The sequence below is a fragment of the Hyla sarda genome, chromosome 5, assembly GCF_029499605.1.
Source record: "Hyla sarda isolate aHylSar1 chromosome 5, aHylSar1.hap1, whole genome shotgun sequence".
Lineage (NCBI taxonomy): Eukaryota > Metazoa > Chordata > Amphibia > Anura > Hylidae > Hyla > Hyla sarda.
In genome coordinates, this window is record NC_079193.1 from 146,146,035 (window position 1) to 146,159,979 (window position 13,945).

The window sequence follows — 13,945 nt, forward strand, 5'->3', positions numbered from 1 at the left end:
TTTCATGTGCCGCTGAAGCAGGGAATGGATCCTTTAAGGAGCACTAAATAAACTATATATTTGCTGGAGACAGCGAGAGGTAAATAATATCATTATAAAGAATACATAGATAAATCAGACAAAACCCTTTAAGGTAATTCCTCATAGCAATATTCCATTAGGAAATGGTTATGTATGCATTTCACTGATACACAGATGGTCTAAAGGTGGAGAATCACTTCTAATAATGTGTCTTTCGCAGTATGTACTCCATTTATTACGTTTTGCCGTATATTTTCCATGTGAAGTGGCTGTGAGAAGAGATAGGATATAACATTTTATGGGGTTGTAAGGTAAAGCAGTAGTTTTTCCTTGCAGTAAGTTTATCTACTTATTACACTTCTACAGGCACCGTTCATTAGTTTGTATAGCATAACCTTCAAGTATATTGGGTTTTGATTTAAAATGATGAAAATCCCCCTGCATGTAAAACCACTGCCTGATATCAGCTCGGAAAATCATTAGTTATTGTGCTGCTCTTTCTGCTTTATGTGCAGCTCTTAAAACTACAATAAAACATAATGTTGTTCCATAAATAAAGGAGTGCTCAATAATGATTCCTCTGGCATATCTTGATATCTCTGTCTGTTCCAGAATGCTTCGCTGCAGCTTTAGACTTGCCTACCCGTCTCTCAGATTGAGAAGCTCATTAAAACACGATGGATTTAGATCCTCTGCCTAATAAAATGAGGAATATTCACATTAAACAAGCACTAAGTAAAGTGGAAACATTTTAGTCATTCCTATATTTGTATGTACAAAATGTTAGAAAAAACCAGGACAGTTTACTGTAAGATGTTGTGTGACATTTACTGACCACAGTGCAGCCCTTTAGTTTACATCTTATCCCCTATGCAAAGGATGTAGGATGTATGATCACTGGGGACCCCCGCGATCTCGGTGCAGCCCCGAGCACGCCCTAGTAAAGGCACGCCACGCCCCCTCCATTCATGTCTATGGGAGGAGGTGCCACGCCCCCTGCCATAGACATGAATGCAGGGGGCGTGGTGGCGACCTCATGTCCCGGTCTCAGAGGCATTCTGTGTCGGGGGCCTGCACCGAGATTGGGGGGGAGCCCCAGCGGCAGGACCCCTGTGATCATACATCTTATCCCCTATCCGAAGGATAGGGGATAAGATGTATAAAGCCAGAATACCCCTTTAACAACGCCATTCTTTTTGTTTCTAGATTGTTGCTGTGCACCCTCAATTTGGAAAATCTGCCTGTAAACAGTTTGTGACGGGAGGAAAGAAGGTAAGTCTAGTGACCGGTAATGTGCAGATCTTGGGCTATTGTTTTATTCAGTATGTTAGAAAAGATGGACAACCAATGGAGGGACATTTCTCATTGCGTGTAATTTTTTCTTTGGTTTTGCTTACGTACGAGCTATTTATCATGATGTCGCACGGTGGTTGATAAATTTGACATAAGCAAAAAAAAATAAAAAATCACTTCAGAACGCAACTTTATATATTTCCTTCTCTGCCACTTATTACGGTACTTCGTTGTGAAAAAAATGTGCGCCTTTTTTTTAAATAATGCTCACCACAGCCAGTTTTGTATGCCAGGTCTGGATTGTTGAAGATTTGCTACAAATTGAGGGACTTGCGACTATTTTTTTTTTCTTTTAAATTTTAATTTTTATTCAATGCTTACAAAAAAGAAAACACAAGCTCTGACAAATACAATGCAACAAATTACAAATACGTAGGCATTTATTTACTCCTTTTATTTATTTTTTATAAATAATTAACTTTGTTAGAGTATCTATCATCAAAAAAACTTTTAAGATGTTATAGCTTAATCAATTATAGACAAATTCTTAATTGCTTTCCATAATAAATTTTCACTTCTTTTTTAAAGTTTGAAAAATTCACCACCAGGGGTCTCCATAGGAGTTCCTGGCCACAAGGCTTTCTGTTGATTTCGGACTCATGCCGGCCTGACATGAGTCCGAAATCACAGAGCGCCGGCTGATCACGTGACGAGCTCAGCACAGCTCCCCACCTATCAATCAGACAGGCGGGAGCGAATGCTGTGTTCATAACACAGCAGGGCACGCTCCTGACTCGTGCTCCCGGCCCTGAGTCAGTGGTGCGCTGCCCTGCAGTTTGTAAATATCGGGTCTGCCCAGGAAAAACACATACACATCTAATCGAGGTCTTACATCAGGAAGAAGGGTGGAAGCCAGCCTGGCAGGCATCAGATGATGTTGCTCCGCCCTGGCCCCGCCCACATCCTCCGCTCGCACATGACGGGGAACTGAGCTGCCGAAGAGGACAATAAAAAGGTATTTATATGAGGATTTGAATGAAATTAAGTACAGTCATAGCCTTAGTCAGAGTTAGGGACATATAGGGAGGGGGGAATAGGGAGAGTGTAGTTGATGATTAGTCTTTAACTAATCAACATCATAAAAAAATGGGCAACCAATTTGCTTGTGCACGGGATGTGATAGAGATAGCAGCAGGGAGGGGTTATACTCAGAGTCTGGAGAGTTGAAAGAGCAGAAATAGAGGGCAGCTCATACATGCTGTAGATAAGGATGAAAACGCACACAAGGCAGTTTTCAAGAGGAGGGAGAATTATATGGGGTGAAAACAAGTGTGGAGAGAAAGCAGTGCTCCCATAGCAATCTCTTGACTCCTGAACACGACCCTCACATCCAGCATGCATTACTAAGAGGATATATACACATGAGAAAAGTCTACAAGAAGGCTGCAAACTGAATATAAGGGAGTCTGAGAATTAATGATTGACATTGTAGTACTCAAACTTAGTGCAACATTTTATTATTAATTTTGATATTTGGAGTTGGGGGAATAAAATTAAATTAATCAAAGGACAAGTTTAAAAACACTCGGGCACTCTGTGACTTCCCTTCAGGGCTCCCGGCGGGGTATTTTAAAATGAAAGTGAAACACGCACGATATATTGCAGGTTAATAACTTTTGATCGCATTGGGTCTCAGAAGTGAGACCCAGTATGATCAATCCCTCAGGCCCCCCCCCCCCCCCTCAGGCTCTGTTCCATGATGTGGGTAGTAGTACAAACACTCCATAGCTGCCTACAGACTCCCGCAGCCAGAACTACTACTACCCCCATCATGGAAACAGGTCTGTTCCATGATGGGAGTAGAAGTAGTAGTCCTGGCTGCGGGAGTCTGTAGGCTGCTGACTTTTCATACAAACAGATGAATAACTGATGCAAAAGGATGCCACTAAATGGCATCCCTTTGCATCAGTTTGCATTTGTTAGTAGTATGCTCCGTTTAGGAAGCATTGACTGGAGAAAATCGGGACAGGGACAACGGCCGTGTGAACATAGCCTTATATATATATATAAGATGTCTGATTCCGGGGGTCCCACCGCTGTGGACCCCCACAATCTCGGCTGCGGAACCCCAGACATCCGGTGCATGGAGCAAACTTTGCTCCGTGATGGATGACTGGCGATGCGGGGCAGAGGCTCGTGATGTCACGCCCCGCTCATGACGTCACTGCTATGTCCCCTCAATGCAAGTCTATGGGAGGGGGTGTGGCATAGACTTGCATTAAGGGTGTGTGGCCGTGACGTCACGAGCCTCCGGTGCTGTACCTGACGCTCTAAACGAACGCCGGGTGCAGCAGGGAGATCGCGGTGGTCCCTAGCGGCAGGACCCCTGCGATCAGACATCTTATCCCCTATGCTTTGGGTAGAGGATAACATGTCTAGGGGCGGAGTACCCCTTAAAGGGGTACTCCGGTGAAAAACTTTTTTTTTTTTTTTTTAAATCAACTGGTGCCAGAAAGTTAAACAAATTTGTAAATTACTTCTCTTAAAACATCTTAATCCTTCCTGTACTTATTAGCTGCTGAATACTACAGCGGAAATTTTTTTTTTGAAACACAGAGCTGTCTGCTGACTTCACGAGCACAGTGCTCTCTGCTGACATCTCTGTCCATTTCATGAACTGTCCAGAACAGCATATGTTTGCTATGGGGATTTCCTTTTACCCTGGACAGTTCCTAAAAATGGACAGAGATGTCAGCAGAGAGCACTGTGCTCATGATGTCAGCAGACAGCTCTGTGTTTCAAATGGAAAAGAATTGCCACTGTAGTATTCAGCAGCTAATAAGTACAGGAAGGATTAAGATTTTTTAATAGAAGTAATTTACAAATCTGTTTAACTTTCTGGCACCAGTTGATTTAAAAACAAAAAGTTTTTTCATTTTTTTTTTTTTTTTTTTTGAAACCATAAAGTATAGCTTACACAGGCGGATAATTTGCAAATGCAAATACTGCACCATATACTGTATGAAATCTGTAGTTTATTGTCTTGCAGTGCGCACAAGAATCCCTGTTCCATTTCTTCCGGGAGGGCATTCTTGGCAGTAGTGATAACCATGTTAACCAAGATGACAAGCTTGCTAAATAGCCCATTTAATGGTGCCATTACTGCCCTTTGTAAAACAGTGGGCCAGATAAGGCAGGTACCGATTTCTGCTCAATAAGAGATTAGCATACTAACCATGTTACCTGTCCTCTTTACTGCAGGAAAATCATTCATAGCTGTTAAATCAGGCAGCAAATATTAATATGTAAAGAGACATCTTTACTAGAGTCACTGGCAATGACTTTTAGTTTCCTATAGCCTCTAAAGCTGATGATTTATAGAGCTTATTGCATAGATCTCAATGGGTCACAAAGTCATATGTTGTCTCACTGCTTACCAAGGTATTTAAATGGCTAGCTATGCATGCAGCAAATATGAATGTATGGCTATCTCTGCTATTGACCTATTATCATTTTTAGTTCCTTTTAGAAGATATCAGCAGAATATGAAATGATGATAAACAGAATATGACGTTTTCTTTATTGCGGATGTACAAGTGGTTATTCTAGAGTGTTTTCTTGTAGAATGTGATTTGCTTGTGTATAGTAGAAGTAATGAATACGAATGTATTTTAGGAAGCATTTGTTTGACGAGTTTTAGGATATGTTGGCTCCTTTGTTTCTTTCTTTGTTTTCCTTTGTTTTAATAGAGCTTTCCAGGTAACAACAATGTAATCCTTTTTAATATAGTGTAGGTTTAATTGAAATGCATGTTGCAAAACAGTATAATACAGAATAATAAATAAAATATAAAATGTATTCATAAAGTAACAAAGGGGGCTGTTAAATTCAACAAATACCCGTTAAATAAAGGGCAATAGTAAGAAAGAAAAGAACAGCAAAACACAAGATAATGAAACCTAAGGAAGAAAACATGGTTGTTGAGCCAGGCAAGCCAAATAGGTGCAGTCTTGATGATTACAATCCTTACCAATGTGAGCCCCAGTGTTGTGCTGTTCATCTGGTATTGTTGAAAAAAGCAGAAAGTGGGTGTTTACGTCACCTGCAGAAGCAAGCTAAGCCCAGGAGCACAGATTTACTTAAAGGGGTATTCCAGGAATTTTTTTTTATTTGACTATGCTACAGGGGCTGTAAAGTTAGTGTAGTCCATAATATAGTGTCTGTACCTGTGTGTGACGGTTTTCTCACAATGCAACATTTTTATCAAGCTGCTGAGGAAAGGAGCTATGGGGGTCCTGAAACGCATCCAGCCTATGATATACTGATATCTGTGACCACCACCAGTACCCCATTGTGCCCTATTTGGCACTTATTGACTTTGCACGTTACAGACACGAGGATGCCGCCGAGCGTACCAGCTCCCTTTACTACTGAATACTGAAGTGCTGCAGTCCTCCGAGCCCACAGTACCCAGCACTGTGAGAGTCTCCAGCAGCCCTCACTCCTGCAAGGAGAGGCGGCACAGAGGATTAAGACCAGCGTTACAGGAAGGTACATTTTCCTCACCTATATCCAACATCCTAGGATTGGTGAGCTACATTGCAATTGAACATAATGCATGCATTGCATATAACCTCTGAGGATTCTAACGGAGTACTATCCTCAAGTCTGCTTGTTAAGCGTACCAGCCGAGTAGAGACAGTAACAGAACTTACTATTTGGAATACTTGGACTGGTTTATTAGGTGTATGCTAACATGTTATATCAGTCTATTATCCTTTATATATTTTTTACATTTCCAAAGATCTGAATATTATTTTATTGATTAAGAGGTGACCCAGACAACTCACAAGGGCTCTGTGAGTCACCGGTTATATTATATAATTGTGTATAATTTACTTTTAATAAACTGTTCATTGGATAAATATCCGAGACCCTGAGCCCCCATATTTTTTGTATTACAGTGTCAAATGCTTTGGAAAAATCAGGATATTACATCCAGCAACTTCCCCCCCCCAGTTCAGTCTTGAGCTTACCACCTTATAAAAGTTGATCAAATAGGAAAAGGGCTTGTCCCTCATACACCCATGCTGATAAGAAATTATACATTTATGTCCATTAACCCCTTAAGGACCCGGGCTTTTTCCGTTTTTTAATTTTCAATTTTTCTCCTTAACTTTAAAAAATCAGAACTCTTTGAAATTTTCACCTAAAATTCTATATGATTTCTTATTTTTTGCGTCACTAATTCTACTTTGTTATGACATTAGTCATTTTACCCAAAAATCTACGGTGAAACGGGAAAAAAAAATCAATGTGCGACAACATTGATGAAAAAACACTATTTTGTAAGTTTTGGGGGCTTCCGTTTTTACGCAGTACATTTTTCAGCAAAAATGACACCTTATCTTTATTCTGTAGGTCCATACGGTTAAAATGATACCCTACTTGTATAGGTTTGAGTTTGTATCACTTCAGAAAAAAGTCATGAATACATGCAGGAAAATGTATACATTTAAAATGGTCATCTTCTGACCCCTATAACTTTTTTATTTTTCTGTGTTTAGGGCGCTATGAGGGCTCATTTTTTGCGCAGTGATCTGAAATTTTTAGCGGTACCATTTTTGTTCTGATCAGACTGGTATAAAAAGTCATCAAAAATGCGCTATTTTGGACTTTGGACTCAATGCCATTGAACATGCAGTTTAAAAAGCGGTATATTTTTATAATTCGGACATTTCTGCACGCGGCAATACCACATATGTTTACTTTATTTACACAGTTTTTTTTTTTTATTCTTGGAAATGCCGGGTGATTCAAACTTTTATTAGGGGAAGGGATAATTGAAAGGGTTAATGATTTTTTTTTTACACTTTTCTTATGCAATATTATAGCTCCTATAGGGGGCTATAACATTGCATTAACTGATCTTTAACACTGATTGATGCATCTCCATAGGAATGCATCAATCAGTGTTTTCGGCGATTGATTGCTCAAGCCTGGATCTCAGGCTTGAAGCATTCATTCGGCGATCGGACAGCGCAGGAGAAGGTAAGAAGACCTCCTCCTTTGCTACAGCTGTTCGGGATGCCGCGGCGATCCCGAACAGCTCCCTGAACTAGCCGGGCACTTTCACTTTCATTTTTAGCCGTGCGGCTCAGCTTTGAGCGTGCGGCTAAAGGGTTAATAGCGCGCGTCACTGTGACGCCGGGCCCACCGCGATATGATGCGGGGTCGCCGTGTGACCCCGCGTTATATCGCAGGACCGGGACTCATGACGTACGCGTACGTCATGAGTCCTTAAGGGGTTAAGACAGAATAGCATTGCTTACAAAATATTAACCCCTTAAGGACTCAGCCCATTTTGGCCTTAAGGACTCAGACAATTTAATTTTTACGTTTTCATTTTTTCCTCCTCGCCTTCTAAAAATCATAACTCTTTTATATTTTCATCCACAGACTAGTATGAGGGCTTGTTTTTTGCGCGACCAGTTGTCCTTTGTAATGACATCACTCATTATATCATAAAATGTATGGCGCAACCAAAAAACACTATTTTTGTGGGGAAATTAAAACGAAAAACGCAATTTTGCTAATTTTGGAAGGTTTTGTTTTCACGCCGTACAATTTCTGGTAAAAATGACATGTGTTCTTTATTCTGAGGGTCAATACGATTAAAATGATACCCATTATTATATACTTTTATATTATTGTTGCGCTTAAAAAAAATCACAAACTTTTTAACCAAATTAGTACGTTTATAATCCCTTTATTTTGATGACCTATAACATTTTTATTTTTCAGTATAAGCGGCGGTATGGGGGCTCATTTTATGCGCCATGATCTGTACTTTTTTTTGATACCACATTTGTATATAAAAAACTTTTAATACATTTTTTATAATTTTTTTTTTAATAAAATGTATTAAAAAAGTAGGAATTTTGGACTTTTTAAATTTTTTTTCGTTCACGCCGTTCACCGTACGGGATCATTAACATTTTATTTTAATAGTTCGGACATTTACGCACGCGGCGATACCAAATATGTCTATAAAAAATGTTTTTTACGCTTTTTGGGGGTAAAATAGGAAAAAACGGACGTTTTACTTTTTTATTGGGGGAGGGGATTTTTCACTTTTTTTTTACTTTTACTTTTACATTTTTTTACATTTTTTTTTACACTTGAATAGTCCCCATAGGGGACTATTCATAGCAATACCATGATTGCTAATACTGATCTGTTCTATGTATAGGACATAGAACAGATCAGTATTATCGGTCATCTCCTGCTCTGGTCTGCTCGATCACAGACCAGAGCAGGAGACGCCGGGAGCCGCACGGAGGAAGGTGAGGGGACCTCCGTGCGGCGTTATGAATGATCGGATCCCCGCAGCAGCGCTGCGGGCGATCCGATCGTTCATTTTAATCGCGAACTCCCGCAGATGCCGGGATCTGTATTGATCCCGGCACCTGAGGGGTTAATGGCGGACGCCCGCGAGATCGTGGGCGTCGGCCATTGCCGGCGGGTCCCTGGCTGCGATCAGCAGCCGGGATCAGCCGCGCATGACACGGGCATCGCTCCGAGCCCGCGGTTATGCTTAGGGCGTAAATGTACGTCCTGGTGCGTTAAGTACCACCTCACCAGGACGTACATTTACGTCCTGCGTCCTTAAGGGGTTAAAGGGGTACTCCGGTGAAAAACTTTTTTTTTTTTTTTTAAATCAACTGGTGCCAGAAAGTTAAACAGATTTGTAATTTACTTCTATTAAAAAATCTTAATCCTTCCTGTACTTATTAGCTGCTGAATACTACAGTGGAAATTCTTTTCTTTTTGAAACGCAGAGCTGTCTGCTGACATCATGAGCACAGTGCTCTCTGCTGACATCTCTGTCCATTTTTAGGAACTGCCCAAAACAGCATATGTTTGCTATGGGGATTTCCTTTTACACTGGCAGTTCCTAAAATGGACAGAGATGTCAGTAGAGAGCACTGTGTCTCAAATGGAAAATAATTTCCACTGTAGTATTCAGCAGCTAATAAATACAGGAAGGATTAAGATTTTTTAATAGAAGTAATTTACAAATCTGTTTAACTTCCTGGCACCAGTTGATTTAAAAAAAAAAAAAAGTTTTTCACCGGAGTACCCCTTTAAAGTTTTCCCACAATAAATGTTAAACTTACAGGCCTATACAACAGACCCCGTTGTGAATATTGGCACTACATGTTTTTTTTTTTTTTTTCAAAAGAAACTTCAACAATTTCTTACTTTTATAGCCAGCACTTTAGGTTTTAACCTTTTTACCATTCATATAATTGAAGATCTATTAAGGGTTAGTTTTACTTTATGACAATAAGCATATGTGTCTTGAGCATTTGGGCCTGCATCTGATTTTGCATAATTTATAGTTTTAACTATTTAGTGATGCTTTACTTCCTTCTTTTAGTATTTTACATGTTTTTTTTTTTACATATTTATTTTCCCATTAAATTTTTCTTATTCTACATTAGGTTTCTTCTATTTCTTAATATACCTTTCCAAAACATATGTACTTCTCACAAAGTATATTTAAGAAAATATAAAAAATATCCCTCGTAGAGTAATTAGGAGGCACTCACCGGATAAATTGAAAATGTAATTAATTATACACCCCAAAAATGAATCACTATGTTTAATAGCATGATGTTGGCCATTTTGTGTATGTTCTAAATAGACCACAGTGTATTATAAAGTTCTCCTATTCAAGTGCCAGTCTGGGAGTTGAATACTGGTTGTCTCTTTAGATATTTATGCCTGTTTGGTTAAGACAAGATAAGGGGGGCTAGTTATATTCTCTAGACATTCACACATCTGTGTTAGAGAATCGTCCTTTGTATTATTATCTTTCCCATGAATTTGGATGTCTAGTTGATGACTCTATGTCTATGAGAATCCAGGTTTTAATCACTTATATGTGTCACACCTATTAAATTATGGCTCCATACGTCAAGTGTGGAATATGGGTTTGAAACCAACATTGGACAGTTAACCCTTAATGGTAATGATGCTAAGTGCTTACGCAATAGCACCCACTATCGTATGAGTAGTTGACATTACACCGACAGGAAAGGCATTATGGGTGATCTGCTCAATGCATTCAGGGTATTATAGTGATGTCATAGATATTACCATATGTACATGCCCAACCTACATTCATTGGGGAATTCCAATTTAGGAGTGTGTATCTAACTAATTAAAAAGTCTGGTAAACCAGATGTTAGTGACTGGACTGTAGACTGTACTGTGCTGTAGAGAACACAAAGACACAGGAAAGAGGTCCAACCAGGTGGAAAAGCCATGTGAGATTCCAGCATTTTCCTAGGACCAGATGCGAGGTTCCTACATAGAACTTGGTAAGAGACACAAAAATGGTATTCCATCTAATTAAGACTAATTTGGATAATGTGGATGGAATTATACCATTTAGATTGGCAAATAAATTAATTAAATAAAATAATTATCTCCATATTGAGATTATAGTTTTAGGATATTGTGAGACTTTAATCTACCTGCAGAAGAATCAAGACTCATAATCTATCAAAGCATTAAATAATTGCTTAGACATTGATAGAATTCCTATTCGCCAAACTAAGTGTTATAAGTATATTTCCCACACAGGAAACTTGTTTGAAGTTTTTACTCCTAAAATATAGTTTAGGGAGATCATAAAACTCTGCTATTGGTCTTGATGTCTTACCAAGATCATGTATAGAAAATAATCCAGAATGGGGTGGAAGTATATCATATGTCTTCCATGTTTATATCCTTAGATGGATTTACCCATATGATTAGATATTGCCCATCTTGATATCATGAGGTTCCTCTGGATAGTGATATGTAACCTTTTTCTTATGATATTCCTAACCTAGTAGCTTTTGTTGTATTGTAACAAGTTACTTACTACTCACATGTGTTGTTCTACTATATGTAGTCAATTAACAAGCTTGTAATGTTTACTAATATATCTATTTGATATTCATTTGCATATATCATTGTGTTTATTACTAATTTATGTTCATAACCTTATAACCAATAAATCTGCAAATTTTTATAATACTTGTGTATTATTGTATATTGCAAAACTACATCCTTAAGCGTTAATGTCATCCCGTCATAAAAATAACTTGTTGATATCTGAGGAAATAGTCGGACTCAGATGTGAATTGTATTGATTGGCTTTGTCTACAATTCACCAGGTCATAGTTATGATATTTTTAATAATTTTCATAATTAAAATTTTTTCATAATTTATATTTTTATCACCATAATTCATAATTGAGTTATTACCACACGACAATATACGGCAGATGTGTGATCGGGAAATGTTAAGCAAGCTCAGGAGCTGAGCTCACTTCATAGGTGGATCCTGACTTCTGTATCATTTAAGGCTGCATGCACATTTACGTTTAAGCACTACGGCTGCTGGAAATTTCAAAACTGGGAGCTCCCGTATATCAGCCGGACTGGCGCCGAAACCTATTCACTTTAATGAGCCGACCAGAGTCAGACAGTGACTCCGGTCGGCTCATTATTGCCCCGTATACGGTTTTGGGACCGGACCTAAACCGTAGTATACTCTGTTTTCCCATGATGTCATATCTTTTCTCAGATATCATTAATTTCAATTCATCTTTTTCTTTTTTTCTACTTGTCAAGCTTCTCTCCAAGGTAAGCATGCTATACAGAGGTTTTTGGTGGGACGGAGAAATAGTTGAAACATCCTTATTATCTATTCTTAGCCCTCTATCCCAGACTTCATTAATAAGTCCCAGTTATCTATAACATAGGGATTTGGTTTTTGAAAGAAGATAAAAATCAATAATCTGATAACCTCTGTGCAGATAGATTATTATACAGGATCTTCTAAAAATAAATTAGCATATTGTGCTAAAGTTCATTATTTTCCATAATGTAATGATAAAAATTTAACTTTCATATATTTTAGATTCATTGCACACCAACTGAAATATTTCAGGTCTTTTATTGTTTTAATACTGATGATTTTGGCATACAGGTCAAGAAAACCCAAAATTCATATCTCAAAAAATTAGCATATCATGAAAAGGTTCTCTAAACGAGCTATTAACCTAATCATGTGAATCAACTAATTAACTCTAAACACATGCAAAACATTCCTGAGGCTTTTAAAAACTCCCAGCCTAGTTCATTACTCAAAACTGCAATCATGGGTAAGACTGCCGACCTGACTGCTGTCCAGAAGGCCATCATTAACACCCTCAAGTAAGAGGGTAAGACACAGAAAGAAATTTCTGAACAAATGGGCTGTTCCCAGAGTGCTGTATCAAGGCACCTCAGTGCGAAGTCTGTGGGAAGGAAAAAATGTGGCAGAAAACGCTCCACAACAAGAAGAGGTGACTGGACCCTGAGGAAGATTGTGGAGAAGGACCGATTCCAGACTTTGGGGGACTCAGAAGCAGTGGACTGAGTCTGGAGTAGAAACATCCAGAGCCACTGTGCACAGGCGTGTGCAGGAAATGGGCTACAGATGCCGCATTCCCCAGGTCAAACCACTTTTGAACCAGAAACAGCGGCAGAAGCGCGTGACCTGGGCTACAGAGAAGCAGCACTGGACTGTTGCTCAGTGGTCCAAAGTACTTTTTTCGGATGAAAGCAAATTTTGCATGTCATTCGGAAATCAAGGTGCCAGAGTCTGGAGGAAGACTGGGGAGAAGGAAATGCCAAAATGCCTGAAGTCCAGTGTCAAGTACCCACAGTCAGTGATGGTCTGGGGTGCCATGTCAGCTGCTGGTGTTGGTCCACTGTGTTTTATCAAGGGCAGGGTCAATGCAGCTAGCTCTCAGGAGATTTTGGAGCACTTCATGCTTCCATCTGCTGAAAAGCTTTATGAAAATGAAGATTTCATTTTTCAGCACGACCTGGCACCTGCTCACAGTGCCAAAACCACTGGTAAATGGTTTACTGACCATGGTATTACTGTGCTCAATTGGCCTGCCAACTCTCCTGACCTGAACCCCATAGAGAATCTGTGGGATATTGTGAAGAGAAAGTTGAGAGACGCAAGACCCAACACTCTGGATGAGCTTAAGGCCGCTATCTAAGCATCCTGGGCCTCCATAACACCTCAGCAGTGCCACAGGCTGATTGCCTCCATGCCACGCCGCATTGAAGAAGACATTTCTGCAAAAGGATTCCCGACCAAGTATTGAGTGTATAACTAAACATAATTATTTGAAGGTTGACTTTTTTTTTGTATTAAAAACACTTTTTTTTTATTGGTCGGATGAAATATGCAAATTTTTTGAGATAGGAATTTTGGGTTTTCATGAGCTGTATGCCAAAATCATCAGTATTAAAACAATAAAATACCTGAGATATTTCAGTTAGTGTGTAATGAATTAAAAATATATGAAAGTTTAATTTTTATCATTACATTATGGAAAATAATGAACTTTAGCACAATATGCTAACTTTTTTTTTAGAAGAACCTGTATTATTATTATCAGGTAAGTGCAAATAATGATTGCGACTTGTCTCCTTTAAACAAAATGTCCATTGAGACTAACTTGGGAACATGAGCAAAGAATTGAAATGAAATGAAATTAAGAATTTGGGG

The 13,945-nt window shown here is 39.0% G+C and overlaps 1 protein-coding gene across 2 annotated transcripts in view; it reads left to right on the top strand.

The window, feature by feature from the left end:
* VPS41 (VPS41 subunit of HOPS complex) overlaps positions 1-13,945 on the top strand; it is a 272,718-nt gene that overhangs the window by 147,771 nt on the left and 111,002 nt on the right. For both annotated transcript variants that reach the window (XM_056520459.1, XM_056520460.1), the window contains exon 7: positions 1,228-1,293. In XM_056520459.1, the coding sequence (XP_056376434.1) occupies positions 1,228-1,293 (66 nt within the window). The remainder of the gene's footprint in view (positions 1-1,227; positions 1,294-13,945) is intronic.